This window comes from Zalophus californianus, chromosome 3 (genome assembly GCF_009762305.2).
Source record: "Zalophus californianus isolate mZalCal1 chromosome 3, mZalCal1.pri.v2, whole genome shotgun sequence".
In the NCBI taxonomy this organism is placed as follows: Eukaryota; Metazoa; Chordata; class Mammalia; order Carnivora; family Otariidae; genus Zalophus; species Zalophus californianus.
This window is the reverse complement of record NC_045597.1, coordinates 94,085,947-94,101,830: the sequence shown is the minus strand read 5'-3', so window position 1 is coordinate 94,101,830 and position 15,884 is coordinate 94,085,947. Positions and strand designations below refer to the sequence as shown.

General features: G+C 45.3%; 1 protein-coding gene across 2 annotated transcripts in view; it reads left to right on the top strand.

Annotated features, from left to right (window-relative positions):
* CFAP221 (cilia and flagella associated protein 221) overlaps window positions 1-11,364 on the top strand; it is a 92,376-nt gene extending 81,012 nt beyond the window's left edge. For both annotated transcript variants that reach the window (XM_027588061.2, XM_027588063.2), the window contains 3 exons: window positions 4,826-4,918; window positions 6,220-6,315; window positions 11,151-11,364. In XM_027588061.2, coding sequence (XP_027443862.1) covers window positions 4,826-4,918; window positions 6,220-6,315; window positions 11,151-11,259 — 298 coding nt within the window. In that variant the 3' untranslated portion in view covers window positions 11,260-11,364. The remainder of the gene's footprint in view (window positions 1-4,825; window positions 4,919-6,219; window positions 6,316-11,150) is intronic.
* Window positions 11,365-15,884: the final 4,520 nt, after the last annotated feature.

Below are 15,884 nucleotides of genomic sequence, written 5' to 3'. Positions count from 1 at the left end.
GAACAGGCAGATGAGCATATTGTTGGACCGAAGAAAGAAGACATCTAGAGTAAACACATTTTTGCTAGTTTGCTCATTTAGCACCTCTTCAAAGCCCTAAGATCTCAAACAAGGAGTCTGATGCCTTTTCTTTAGGACTCTGGCTGGTCAGAAATCCATTCCTGAGCCTCTGAATTTGCTTCTTTAGTCGGTTGTCCTTACAAACATTGTTAAATAGGTTATTGGCGAGTGGATGTGACTCGTATCCAGAACAATGGCCATCAGCAGTCACCTTTCTTTCAAGTCCTTTGATCCAAAATGAGGCCCACCCCCAAGGAAACCTGAGCTCCGCCCACTATGTGGGATCAGTAGGTGAGCTCTGTACCATCCCCCCTCTTCTCCTGGATCCTCTGAGGCAGGAACTCAAGCCCCTACCTCCCCAGAGTGCCCCCCCTGGCCTGCGGGAGCTGGGAGCTGCGTGACATCAGCCACACCCCTCCGCCTCTTCTCCCAGTCTTCTTGTCCATTAAAACAAGGGGATGGACATGTTTATTTTAGTAGGAGTAAGAAAGCTCACTGGGTGTGCTGTGACCCTGTGTACACTAACTAACTACCCACCCTCCCCAGACATTTGAGGGGGTCGCTGAAAGCCAGTTTGTGACTCTAGAACGCTGAATTTTACTTCTTCCTTCGTTGCCAGAGGAAAAGCTCCTCCTGAATTAAGCAACATTCAGCCTCCCTTCCCTAGGCGTTGCCACAGGCCCTCCCTCTCGGGCTATTTCCTTAGCGCTCCCAACTGCTGCCCTCTGCCTGGACATTTAACAGGAGACAAGCAAAAAGCACCCCAGGCTGGGGTTTGCGACCTGGTAGGAGCTCCAAAAAAATACGAGTTCCTTTTCTGTGGGTTCATCCATCCTTCATCCCTCCTGGAGCCATCTAGAAGCAGCTCAGTCTCTTTGTTCTTCACTTGAGCGCATTTCCAAAATCTGAAAGCTCCAGAATCAGGGAAGACAGTGGAACTGTAGAGACAATGAACACCTTGGGGGGCCTTGGAGACCTCCCCTATTCCTCATGAGCTGAATCACCGGCTCTGGGTCCTTGGGAGAGTTACTTATTACTGAAGCCTGTTGAACAATACCTTTCTGGTCTGCAAAGCAGGGACAACGATGGCGTCCCCTCCGGGCTGTTGTGAGGATCAGAGGGACATGATGATGTGAGGCGTCTCACACCATCCTTAGTAACTACCTGCCCTTCTACCCTCCAACCCCCAGCCACTAAACCTTGCGGTGGTTCTGCTGCCACCAGATGGTGATAGTCTGCCACCCGCCTGCCTTCGCTGTGGGGGTGAGGACGCTTCAGCCCCCCACCCCCCAGCCCATCCCCCCACCCCCGTACTTGGTAAACCAGGCGTAGCTGGCTGTGGGGTACAGTCAGGAGACTGAATAAACAAAATGACAAATGGATAAATGGCGAAAAGTGGCCACCAGCTGTCGGCACGCAACATGCACAGGTCTCAAGAATTAAGGGGGGACAAATCCTATTATTTTTTTTTCCAAAGCAATGTCCTTAGAAAAATCTCCCGAGGCTGTTCTTTCAAAAAGCAGGCAGCATGCAGTTACCTTGGGCTTGAATTAACCATGAATTAAACATGAATTCTACATGAATTAAAGAAAACTCTCCAACTATGAGTTGTTACTTTCCACTTCTGTGCCTGAGTGCTCTGTTGGGCCAATTCGTTTCAAAATAAACCATAATTGCATAACAGATGATAAAATCAAGAGAGGATTCTACATTTCCTTATCATAGATTTCCAGGATGTAAGATTCTAGACCCTGTTTTTATTTTTTAAAGTAGTTACAAAATAATAATGGTATTCTTTCTTAAGTTCCTACAAATCCATTAATGATACTTCATCCTTGCGGTCATCTTGTTTGAATAAATTACCTATTACTTATGAGGCATTGCCTTTGCCCCTGAGAATTATGTGTTTGTTGTCAAACCATGCGATATAGTTATTTAGTATTTATTTATTCCAAGTCATTTTTGTATTCATAATAATCGAAACAGCTCACTTGGCTTCTTTGCTCTTTAATAAATTCAATGAGAACTTGAGTCTCTCTAGGACTTCCATAAAAATCTTGCAAATCAGCAGCGACAGAAGAAATTATCTAATCCAGTAGCACCCCCACTTTCAGATTTTATAGACGAGCAAAATGTCCAGAAGAATTTATTTTATTTTATGTAAAATCAGTTAATTAACATATAGTGTTATCCAGAAGAATTTTGAGGACCGTTTTAGGACCTTCAGCGTTTTGCTTTGCCAAGAAAAGCATTAAAACAAAGGAAAGCAAAACAAAGCTCCCAACAACCATCTACAGTCTCCGTGATTTCGATTTCAGAAGAACAAATTAACACACACATGCAAAAGTGAGAGGAACATGGTCTCAGAATTTACAACTTGGATAAGTTTAGTCTCAGGAAGAACGCTTGGTTGCTGCCTGGCTGTCTTCCCAGACCAGCCCGCTCTCTGGGGAGTGGTACGGCCTCTCCACTTCTCAGTACCTCTGCTTGGCAGGAATCCCCCCTGACCACCGCGCTCTAAAGTGGTAGTGGGCTTGTCAGGTCGGACCTGCACGCTTTGTCAGGACGTCAGTAAATAGGACTAATCGCAGAGTGGTGGCGCCCACTAAAGGTGGTTCCCTTTAGTGAGGAATGGTATTAAAACCAACACCTGGATCCTAGGAGGACACATTGCTACTCGGTGCATTATTTCTTGGCCTCCTCAGCAGACAAGCCAGACACATACACACACACACACGCGGGTGCATCCGCGTGCACACATAAGCACATATACACACACACATTTCAGAAATGATGAATTCACACCAATGCTTATAATTCCAGCCCACATCCATAAAGCTATCGCCTACTTTCCCCCATTCCGTATTTGTATGTTCCTTCTGCCACTGTGAGTTCCCTGGCTCCTAACACATTTACTCATTACTCAGTTTCATAGAATGTCCAAAGTAGTTTCACAATTGCTTCACCTATAACCATGTTAATAAACAAGCATGATAAATAGAGTTCAGCCTTATTTGCAGTTCCCCCCATACCCACATCCCACCCAAACTATGACTAGATAGTCAAATACTATATTTATAAGTTTCTTGGATTAGTGCTTTCTTTTCCTTTTTCTTTCTTTCCTTCCCTCCCTTCCTTTCCTTCTTTCTTTTTCCTTCTATGACTATGGAATCCATGTGAAATATTATTTGCTTCAGTTTGGGGTTTTTCCCTCTCCTCTGTTATTGATTTAATCTTTTTTTTTTGAATAGGTAGAACAATAACATGCTTTCTTTTTTTAAAGAATTTATTTTTTTTGAGAGAGAGCAATCGAGAGAGAGCCCGAGCTGGGGGGAGGGGCAGAGGGAAAAGGGACAAGCAGACTCACCACTGAGCAGGGAGCCAGACGTGGGACTCGGTCCCAGGACCCTGGGATCATGACCTGAGCCGAAGGCCAGTGCTTAACCAACTCAGCCACCCAGGCGCCCCATCAAAGACATATGTGCACATGCCAAGGAGGCTTCAATTAATCCCCCTGTTTTTCCACATTTGCCTCCTGACTTACCCTCAGCTCACAATCTTTCTAGGATCTGGGGGGAGGTCGGTTTCTTTCCCGTGTGTTCTACCTCTGTCACTGTGTACTCTTCTTCATGAGACAACACTCTTCCCAGCTTCCAAAATTTATTCCGGAAAACTGTTGGAAACTTTTATCCATGTAAGTTTTTTCTCCTCTTCTTCCTTGTTCTGTGTTCAATTTTTATTCCTTTAAAAGGTTTGTAAGTAGGGGCGCCTGGGTGGCTCAATGGGTTGCAGTGTCCGACTCTTGATTTTGGCTCAAGTCATGATCTCAGGGTCATGAGATGGAGCTCTGTGCTGAGCATGGGGCCTGCTTAAGATTCTCTCTCTTGCTTTCCCTCTGCCCCTCCCGGCTCATGCTCTCCCTCTCTCTAAAAAAATTAAAAATAAATAAAAATTTTTAAAAAATAAAAGTTTTTAAGTGGTTGAGACAAAAAAAAAGCAAATCCTTGTTCTACCATCTTTTTTAAATTTAATTTTATTGTTATGTTAATCACCATACATTATATCATTAGTTTTTGATGTAGTGTTCCATGATTCATTGTTTGCATATAACACCCAGAGTGGTCCATGCAGTACATGGCCTCTTTAATACCCATCACCAGGCTAACCCATCCCCCCACCCCCTCCCCTCTAGAACCCTCAGTTTGTTTCTCAGAGTCCATAGTCTCTCATGGTTCGTCTTTGTTCTACCATCTTGAAACAGAAGTCTGCTGCCAATTTCTAAACTAATAATATTTTTTCTCCCTATTTTAATTCTTTTAATGTGCTCGATTCCCAGGAATTTTTATATGAAGCTCTAAATATATAATACCAAATAATATACCAGGGGGTGGGGAGGAAGGTTTGAAATTGAATAGAACAACTAAGAAAGACTGTAAAGATGGGGGGGAAATATTAAGAAAAGTGAACTATCCAAATACCACATTGTGCCCCCCAAGAAATAATATTAGACACTACCAGCTTGAAAATTCTGTTTCTAAACTCCAGAAAATGGCTTATTTGGCCACATCCTCTAGGATTTGACTGGTACCTATCATACCCCCTGCCTTTGTCCATAGGGAAACAGGAGTGGGTGTTCGGGAGTGAGGGACAGAAGAGTAACGGCCTCCCCAGTGGGGAAGTATGAGCACTTTAGCAAATTGGGCAAAGATCCCAAGACTGCGAATGTGAGCATTTATCCTCGGCTGCCTGTGTGATTCTTCCACAGCTGTGATTCCTTCAACTTAGTCATGCTTCCTAAAAATGTCCCTGCCCTTCTCGACGCCCTGCCAGAAGAAGACAGATTGGAAACAGCTGAACGGTACTTTCTCACCTTTGGTTTCTAATGTGGTCTGTTCTACAAAAACATGCTAGGCGCTGCAAGAGATTTCAGAAGAGCACATAGTGCCCGGGTCTGCAACCCAAATGAGTTAAGGCTAACACCCAACCAGAGCCCTAACTAGGGGATAACAGGCCAAATTCGTGGTGGGGAGTAGATGGTCTCTGCGACCTCGCATTCGCTGATGGGTAGGTGCTCCAGGAGCTCGAGGGAGGGGAGGGCAGAGGTGGTGCTCAGGGGGCTTGGGTTAGTACTTGAAAGAGGGTGGGATTTGGAGAGGCATAAAAACCCTAGGCCTCAAACCAAGGTGCTTACGTTTCATTTTACTGGTGAGCATCCAACAGCCTTGAGTCTCCTGTCACTGTGCGCATTTCAACATTTTTCCATGTAAATAATCAATTAGTGAAATCCTAAATATCTGAGCTGTCTATCCAGTTCTAAGACTTTGCCCGCACGCAGTGACACTTGGCAATACCCCCCCCCCCCCCCCCCCACCGAGGAAGGTCCTACTGCCTGAGGACACCAGGGAGGAATGGTACCCGGCTGTGTGAGGTTCGGAGGAACAGGTCCTGTCTGGCGGGGCCATGCGGAGATGCCCAGCAGCCCAAGGCCTAGCTGACCCCTCCCCCACTCAGCACTGATGTGGGGACCATCGTGACCCAGTTTCCCCATCTTCGAAATGAGAATAATAGAACCTATTTCCTGCAAGCTGTCAGTTACAGGAGATAATGCTGACGCTGACTACGAGGGTGGTAATTGTAACAAACATTTACCAAGGCACTACCTGTGTGTCAGGCACAGGGCTTTGCATGCAGTCTCATTTACCCCCCGTGATGAGGTCTTGCTCTTATCCGCACCTTAGAGACAGGAAACTACTCGCGGGAAATTGATGCTTGCAAAGCACCAGCATGCGGCTGCTTAGCAATCATTAGTTTTCAATCTCAGAAGACTGGAACAGCTTTTGCGGCTTCCAAGGGTAAGGCTTTCTTTACGGTCCAAGATATGGTCAGCATTGGTAAATACACGATGTGCACTTGAAAAGAATATGAATTCTATAACCCCACTTTAAAAATTGCTTTTTACTTTCTGGTTATAGTGATTCCTGCCATTGTTGGTGGAAAGCAGTTTATCAGCCTTATGCTTCTCTTAACAGGCTCAACAAAATGGGTAGAACTAACACTGAAAGCCACAAGAATTGCATAATTCTTAAACGATCACAATATTTCTCTATTTTATTTTGGGAAGGAAAACCCATTCTAGCTAAGCCTCGTCTTCCTTTTCAGTGAGCTCTGCGAACAGAATATAGAAGTTATATTGACTCCAGAAATGATTGAAGCAGAATTCCCTATGTTGGACCACAAGGACACCAAAAAGGAGAAGTAAGTGGATGCTCTATGCCTTAGGAAGAGGCAGCCTTCTGATAGAATTTGTCCTACATGAAGTACAGAATTGTCATGTCGTCCAAATCTAAATATCTCAGGCTTAAAAAAGAGAGAGGTGTGTATCTCTCTTATTTTATGCACAATTACGTTCTCTCAAGTGTGGTTGGCAGGCAAACATTTAAAAACTGAACCCAGTTTTTCCACTTCTTATCATCTAATTTCAGAGGTGTGTTTGTTTGTTATTGATAACTGAATGAGTTTCGTCCGGTATCAGGAACCCGGGCTCCGGAGCCAGAGGAGACCTGTGGCCGAGTCTCAGCCCCACCATTTATGACATGTGAGGTCTCCAGCCAAGTTGCTTACACCTCAGTAACTGAGCTGCAGTGTCCTCATGTATGCCATGCAGAAAATAAAGTCTCCCTCACAGGCCGTGTGAGGAGTGAATGAGACACCAGCGCAAGGACATCTAGCCAGTTGCTTGATGTGAACTGGGTGCTCAGCAAACGTGAATGCTTCCCTTCGCCTCTCCCCTCAGGGGCCAAAGAGCTAAGCAAATACATCATCATCATCCCTCAAAAAATTGGTTTCTTTTTTTTTTTAATTTTATTTATGTATTTGAGAGCAAGAGAGCATGCACGGGGTGAGGGGCAGAGGGAGAAGCAGGCTCTCTGCTGAGCAGGGACCCTGACATGGGGCTCGATCCCAGGACCCTGGGATCATGACCTGAGCCAAAGGCAGATGCTTAACCGACTGAGCCACACAGGTGCCCCCCAAAATTAGTTTCAATGAATATGTTTGTAATGGAAATAACCACATATAGTTCATAAGGCTTGTAGGTTTGAAATTCCAGGTATGCTTTTGAAACTTCTTTTTCTTTTAAAAAATGCCTTTTTTTATTATTAAAAAATCAGAAAATACAGAAAAATATAAAAAAATAAAAACAATAGGGTCTCTTGGCTGGCTCAGTCGGTAAAGCATGTGACTCCTGATCTCGGGGTTGTAAGTTTGAACCCCAGGTTGGATGTAGAGATTACTTAAAAAAAAAAAAATCTTAGAAAAAAAATTTTTAATTAAAAATAAAAATATAAAAATAATAATACCACCCAGAGGTATTATTGTACCTTGTACATTCTGATGTCTGGTCTTCCAAATATTTACTTATTTGATATATATATATACATATATTATTTAACATATATAATATGTTAATATATATTACTGTTAATATAATTATATTGATTATATATTATATATGTTTTAACAAAATTTAATCATGTTATTCATATTGTTTTTATCTTCTGCTCTTATATTTGGCAAGATACTATAAATACATATTTATAAATATACAAATACATCCTTATATTTCACCATAATTTACCAATTCACCAACCTTTTTCTGATGATAATGTAAACCCTTTTCAGTGTTTTCCTGTTACCAATAGTGCTGTAGTCAACCTCCTTGTGCCATAATTCCTTGCAAACTTATCAGGGACTATTTCCTCAGGAGAAATTCCTAGAAACATAAATGCTACATCAATGTGCATATTAAAGTTTTACTGTATATGATTTAATTCCGTTCAGAGTACATCAACATACCTCCTACCAGCAGAGGTCACGACTGCCCACATTCAAATGCCCTGAATAACATGGAAAAGTGTCATTTTTTTCTCTTCTTTAGCAATAGGATTTAAAAAGGACCTTCTCATTGTCTTAATTGTAACTTCTATGTTTACAAGTGATATTATAGGGGCACCTGGGTGGCTCAGTCAGTTGAGCGTCTGCCTTCGGTTCAGGTCATGATCCCAGGGTCCTGGGATCGAGCCCCGCATCGGGCTCCCTGCCCAATGGAGAGCCTGCTTCTCTCTCTCCCTCTGCCTGCTCCCCCTGCTTGTGTGCTCTCTCTCTCTTTGTCTCTGTCAAGTAAAAAAAAATTAAAATTAAAAAAAAATCTACAAGTGATATTATAAAGTTTCTTATGCTTACCAACTATTTTTCTTCTTTAATGAGGAGTTTGCTTTGCCTTTTCTGTAGGAAGCATTTATTTGTTTCTTATCTATTTCTGAATCTCTCATACATTAAGGATAATTACCCTTTCTTAGATATGTTATAAATATCTCAGTTTGTCTTGTCACTTTGTTTGGAGTGGTTTTGGGAGCCCCTTCCTTTTCTGAAATGAATTCCCCCCACATGTCTTAAAGTAGTGTGGGGTTCCTTCGGCTTGTTTGTGATGGTTTCAGAAGCCTACAGCAACCAACACTTCTCAGAAAACTGATTAGCAGTTTCTAGGAAAAGAAAATTTAGGAAATAAAAATGTTAAATAGAATTTCAGTGAGCCCCTGTTTTGCCCAGGTAATTACCAATAAAATATCATGTTCTACTCCATAACACATAAACTCTCATATACCTTAACAAATAGATGCACTTTGCATTGCATCTTGTTTCAGTTTTCAAACAACAGACGGAGACTTTTAAATAAAAACCTTTTTTTCTGTTTCAAAACTTACCCCTGGAGAAACAGGGGCGTGTCATATGAATGGAGAAATATCCAGTACCCTCTCTGCTTACGTGCTGTCAAATGTGGTTTTTCACCCTTTATGCTACAGAGTAAATGTTGAATACGACTTGATTATCAAATTATTATTAAATGAAAGAGAAGTTAGAAAATAAACTAACAGTGAACTCTAAGCATTTCCTGCACATCAAATTCGCTTCTAATTTTTTCAAAATACATATACATTTGACCCACTTTCAATAGACCTATCATGGCATTTTTAATTCACCCATTTTTCAGTTCAAATTATTTTATGTACATTTTTTTCACATGTCAAAATTATTAACATAATTATCATTTTCTTGGCTGGGGAATATTCCAACAGGTTGATATCCCCTAGATGGTTTTGGAAAGTTCATTGGTTCAGAAATTCTCTTCAGCTCATATCAAGCATCATCCGGTGCTCAGTTTTGTCTTCTCCGTTCCTGCTCGGTCCCTTTCTCACCTCCTTCAGCCTCAGCCAGAAGCTACCAGCATCCTCACTGTCAGACACACACACACAGAACTTGGACAGAACAAAAAGAACACATCAATGGTGTTTCATTTCCCATGAAGACTATCTATTTGGTCTTTGGAAAATGCTGTTTTCATGGATGCAAAGAATCATATGTTCTCCCTTGACAGCCGTATAATTTTTTTTTAAGTTTTATTTATTTATTTGACAGAGAGAGACAGCGGAAGAGGGAACACAAGCAGGGGGAGTGGGAGAGGGAGAAGCAGGTCTCCCACAGAGCAGGGAGCCCAATGCGGGGCTTGATCCCAGGACCCTGGGATCATGACCTGAGCCGAAGGCAGATGCTTAATGACTAGCCACCCAGGCACCCCCGACAGCTATATAATTAACCCAAGAGATTCTTTGCTGCCCTGGTGGTGATCTCAGCCCCCTCAAGACCCACTAAAGGGAATCATGTAAAATGTCCAAGAAACTTCGAGAGTGACTTTAGTTGCTGACACATCATTCAACATTTCTTCAATTTCCATGGGATCACTCAACCATTAGTATCTTTAAAGGGAGACATGAGCTATATATATATTTAAAATTGCTTCCATTAAATGATGCCAATTAATATTTTTATGACATGTATCAGGGAAGATTTTATTTTATTTTTTTTAAGATTTTATTTATTTATTTGACACAGAGAGAGAGAGAGAGAGATCAAAAGTTGGCAGAGCGGCAGGCAGAGAGAGGGAGGAGCAGACTTCCCACTGAGCAGGGAGCCCGATGTGGGGCTCGATCCCAGGACCCCAAGATCATGACCTGAGCCGAAGGCAGCCACTTAACCTCCTGAGCCAACCAGGCGCCCCCAGGGAACATTTTAATTCTTCATTTTCAGATATTTCTGCTTTTTCAAAACTGCCAGGCATTTGCCAGAACTTTACATTTCACCCTGTTTAGAAAATGGTCCAGAAGCACTTGAGTTCATACTGTATTCTCCTATCTAGGCAGATCATAGAGCTGAGCTCACAATCTTCAGACATCTGTCCTCTCAATCAAATGCACTCATCAGTTCCTTTCCAGAGATTTGGAAAGTTCTACCCAGAAACCCCCTTGCCACACCCAGCAAAGGTCTGGGCTCCACATCAGCCACCACCTGATCCAGGGGCAGAACCCTCCCTGAGTCCCCTGGAGCCACTGTCAAGAGTCAGAGAGACCGCAGGTCTACCTTATTCATAAATGTGAAGAAGCCACTAATGTGACTGAATGTTTAGAAGACATCACGCTAAGATGTCCCTGAGTGATTTCTCATTGCACCTTCTCGACAACACCGGGAGATGGGAATCACCACCGTCTGTCCATCTGGAAACGGAGCCGGAGTTAGGGAACTTGGCCATGCTAAGAAACTCATGTAAGCTGACATCAGAAGCCAGGTTTGAATCACTTACCAGCCAAGTGTTTTCACTGGTAACTAAATTATCACCAAGTATAGTTTAAAATAGATGTATGTGATATCAATCTTATATAAAAACATATAAAACAAGTCCTCCAGGGGCGCCTGGGTGGCTCAGTCGGTTAAGCGTCTGCCTTCGGCTCAGGTCATGCTCCCAGCGTCCTGGGATCGAGCCCCGCATCCAGCTCCCTGCTCCTCCCTCTGCCCCTCCTCCTGCTTGTGCTCAACACACTCTCTCTCAGATAAATGATAAAATCTTTAAAAAAAATAAATAAATAAAACACGTCCTCCAGGCTTCACCATCCCCGCAATCCTGAGCCAGCATCCGGGCGCGCGTGGGTGAGCTGTCACCAAGTGCCCTAATATGTCCTTGTCGGGTGTCTGATCTGCAGAGAGGCCAAAGAACAAGCACAGCTGATGGAGAAGCCAGGAGAAAGGGTGCAGGAGGAGATGAAGATTCTGCGGGGCAAAGCTCTCAACTCGTACCTGATTCTAGAATAACAATCTCCAGGAGGTCAGTTCCTCTTGTTGGCTTTCTGCTGGTCGCTGGGTCCATTGACGTTCCAGTCATTTTTGGAATTAAATGCTCTAGAGAATAAAATTGAAATGTAGATGATGTATGCATTTGTAAGTGATCATTTTTCTTTTGAAAAGTAAGATGTCACCCATGGGACGGCAGTGTTGGAAGCTCCTTGGTGCAAGATTGGGTGCTGGCACCAAGATTTCTGGAGCAAGCTACGAGCCACCCACGGTGCCAAGAGCCCCAGAGCCGGTGCCGATGGCTGTTCCCAAGAGCCTTCTGCAGGTGGTGTAGTGCGGGGGCCGGAGGTAGGCGGGGCCGGAGCAGGGCTACTCTCTCACCTCGGCATGGAAGCAGCCCCTCGCCCCTGAGCACCCCAGCCTTCGTGAGGACGCTGGCTCCCCAAGCATCTAGGTGACGGCCCACACTCGCGAGCAGGGACTAGAAGTGGAGGGGGACGCTACGGGGGGGGACTCGAGCTTGCAGACTGGTTTGGAAGCAACTGGACAATATCCCTCTGGAAACTCTCAGAAACACCTGAGGCAGAAGGTCATTGCCATTGGGTCAGCAGTGAAAACCAGGCATTCTGATTGTGTTTGTTAACAGGACCCCATTCATTTGCACAAGCCGGGAAGACTGAGGGCACTTGGGTTATAGGCTAACAACCCATAATTATCCAAGTATATTTGGAGGTATTCCCACCATCCCTTTTTCTGTGCACACGTTTAGGTAGCTGATATCAGACTATTTGCACAGTTTTGAAAGGGCTCTTCATTAACTCATTGATTCTGGCCTTTTTTCTGGGATTGGTTTCCCCATCATGAAACCAAAACTCTTTAGGGACAGGACCCTAGCTACAGTGTGTTTGAGGCAATTCACATGCACTAGACAATTAAATGTTGTTAATGACCATTTCCGCGTTGTCAATATAATAGGTGCACAAGCGAGTTTGGGTCATTTCTTCGGTGTTCTCAAAGACCAACCCAGTCCATGTGCAAAACAGAAGTTTTCATCACTCAGTTATAGGCCAGGTCCCTCTGGGGAATGCGTTGCGGAGAGAGAGGGAGGGAGACACCAACAGCACAAGGCAGATGCCATGGCTTTCCTCAAAACTAGGGTTGGCAGATACGACTGTGTTGTATCTGAACTGAAACTGAATTTCAGATATCCAACAAATAATATTTATTGTAAATATATCCCAATAGGGTATGTACGCACTATTTGGGACATATTCCACTAAAAAAAAAATTCATTGTTTATCTGAAATTCATATTTACCTGAGCATCCTACATTTGTATTTGCCGAATCTGCCAACAGCGTTCAACGCCCAGCAGTCTTATGAGAGATGCTGTGCGAATGAATGATGGATGGCTGCCTGAGGCAGAGAGGCAGAGGTTAATGTGGAAGTCGTGTGCGAGGTGTGAGGCAGGCTTTCTGATCGGGGACGACAGTCCCTTTCCCCTGGAGTCTGCCGCGTGCCAGGCCCCCTGTTATGGGCCAGTTCTTTGAGTCCTCACATCCTCCGGGGCAGAGAATCCCGAGGACCCCAGAAGCCAGGGGGTTCCTCAAGCTGGTGAAAACCCACAAGGCCCATGAGACTTCGAGGCCCGGCAGAATCAGGGAGGGACTCTTCAGGCGCCCAGAACTCCAGCTCGGTCAGCTGTGCTGGGCAGGAGGGGCAGTGGGAGACAGCGACCCTGCCGGCCTTGGCCTGGGACACCAGAGTCTTCCTTCTGGAGTCACCCACAACAGACCCACCGCCTTCTCCTCCTTTCTTACGCTACCGATTTGTCCTGCCTCGTCTGCTTAAGGGACACAAGGAGGTCACATTACTTTTACTATTCAAAGTTCACAATTTGTATCTCCCATCCCACCCATAACAAGAATGTCACACTCGCCTTCCAGGGCTTCCTTTTTCCTCCCAGGATAAGGCCAAGCACCCTGGGGAGTCCTACTCAGCCCAAGAGGCTGGTCCTGAGGAGCGAGTGCTAAGGAGCCAAGACCTTTGACTGCCCCAGCTCGGTGTCCTGCAGGACGCTGTCGGATGGATGCCCATCTGCTGTGGGGCCAGAGGCACACGCCACCACGACTGGACACATGGTGGTTCTCCAGGTGGAGGAGAGCAGAGTGGCCTGGGGTATGGCGCGCGCGCACACACACACACACAGATGTACACACATACACACAAAATTCAAAAGAGTTACTGAGGGCCATCCAAGAGCTGGGCCTGGTTCCAGGTCCAGCAAGGGATACTACCCCAAGCCTGCCCCGTGGCAAAGAGGACACACCATCAACAAAAACAAGATTTTACACGTGTGATAGAAAACCAGGGTGTGAGAAGTGCTACAGAGAAAGACGAACATATGGCACGGGGAGAGGGAGTGGCTGCAAGAGCCATTCAGAGGAGCAAGCCGGCTGTCATTTGGGGACAGAGCCGTCCAGGCAGCTCGGACGTCATGTTCAGAGGCCCTCAGAGGAAGTGCGTGTGGCCTGCGGGAGGACTAGGGAGAAGAAGGCCCAGGTAGCTAAAGCAGAGGGAGCTGCAGGGAAAGGGGTAGGGAAGGAACACAGAGGTGGCCAGGAGGCTGGTCATGTGGGATCTTGCCGCCAGGACTTTGGATTTGGGATTTCATCCTAAGTCAGGGGGGTCCTTGGAGAGTTTTGAGTAGGGGAGTAACAGGAGCTATTTTCTGTTTTAAACACACTTTGAGGGACTATGTGGAGAACTGGCCACAGGAGCAGGGGTGCAATGAAGACCATGAGAGAAAGCTGGCATCAGAATGTCCCCAGTCGGAACTCCTGCCGTCTGGCACCAGGGCCTTTTGTGAGGGTGGGCTGGTCGGGCTCATTCCAGAGTCAGGCATCTTGTGACACCAGCAGAGGACAACAAACGTGGGTGCTCCTGCTGGAGTCAGGGAAGAAAGGTGCAAAGAAGGGCCCTGGGACACAGCTCCCCTGCCCGCCACCCTAAGCCAGGCATCTGCAGGGTAAGGGCCGTGCTCTACGGCTGGGACATGGGGTGGACGGTGGGCCAGGCTTTATTCTACTTATTCGTCTGAGAGAGAGTGAGAGCAAGAGAGACCACAGAGGGAAGGGGAGGGGGAGTCTCCCTGCTCAGTGATGCGGGGCTCAATCCCAGGACCCTGGGATCATGATCTGAGCCGAAGGCAGACGCTTCCCCTACTGAGCCACCCAGGCGCCCCGGGCCAGGCTTTATTCCGGGAAATGATGCTGCTGCTCTTCCTGGATAGAGAGATCTCAACCTGGCTGTGTGTCAGAAGCACTTGGGAGACCGTAAACACATGACGCCTGAGCCCTAGCTCAGACCTAGCTCAGACCTAGCTCAGACCAGCCGGGGTAGGACTCGGGTAATAACAGTTTTTCAAGCTCCCCGGATGAATCTGCTGTGCAGACAGAGTTGAGAAGTCCTGGCCTCTAGGATAAAGTCCACATTCCTTACAATGGGGCTCCAGGCCATTGCTTCTCCATGTTCCATCTCTAGTTTTCTTTGACAACCTCTTTTCTCCCTTCGGGGAAGCGGGGAGAGCCTGGCCTTGGTGCTGATGGGGGTTGCAGATGAATCTCCGCTCCTCTCTGACAGTGTGGCTCTCTGAACATGTCCGAACTTCCATTTTCTGGTATGCAGTCTCCAGTACGCCCTTCACTGTGGGCTCTCCCCCACAATGGGGGGAAGTGTGAAAATTAGGAAGTGTGAAAAGTGTAAATTAGAAAGTGTGAAAAGTATATCTGGCATTAACAAGAGCTCAAAAATAGGAGAGCCCCTTACCTCACAGGGTGGGACCTAGGCATCAGTAATTTTTAAAAATTATTTTGAAATCATTTTAGACTTAAGGAAACCTTGCAAACTTCGTACAGAGAGTCCCATGGATATTTTATCCAGCTTTCCCTGACGTTCATACCTACTATGGCACAATTATCCCAAACTGGAAATTAAAATTCTCACAGTGCCGTTGATAATCTTCGACCGATGATTTCCATGAGCGCCCCTCTCCCTCACTTACTTGTTTATTTAGTTAGTTAGTATTCAGTGTTTATTTCTATCAGAATGGAACAATGGATGTTTATTTTATTATATGTGCTATAACACTATCATTTATTCTGTTGCTCAAATTGTTCCAGCTTTGGCCAATGGGAGCTCCTTCAGCTTCACTCTGTGCCCTGTCAGCATGCCCCCATCCTTTCCAAAGTACTTCCTTGCTTTATTAAAAGATATTCCAGGGGTGCCTAAGTGGCTCAGTTGGTGAAGCGTCTGCCTTTGGCTCACGTCATGATCCCAGGGTCCCATGATCCAGTCCGGCATCCAGTTCTATGCTGTGTGGAGTCTGCTTAAGTTTTTCTCACCCTCTCCCTCTCCCCCTGCCCCCTACCCCTCTCTCTCAAAATAAATAAATAAATCTTAAAAAATAAAAAAGATATTACAGGTTCATCTTGTATTTTCTCTGCCTCAGCTCTGGAGTCAACTATTTCTCCAGAAGCCCGTTTGTTGATGTTATTATGACGGATGCTTAGAAACTAATACCTGGGTGCTCATTGCTCCTGGGGTCTCTGCTTCTGGGCTCTCTCAATGGACAGAGCTGGGAAGTCG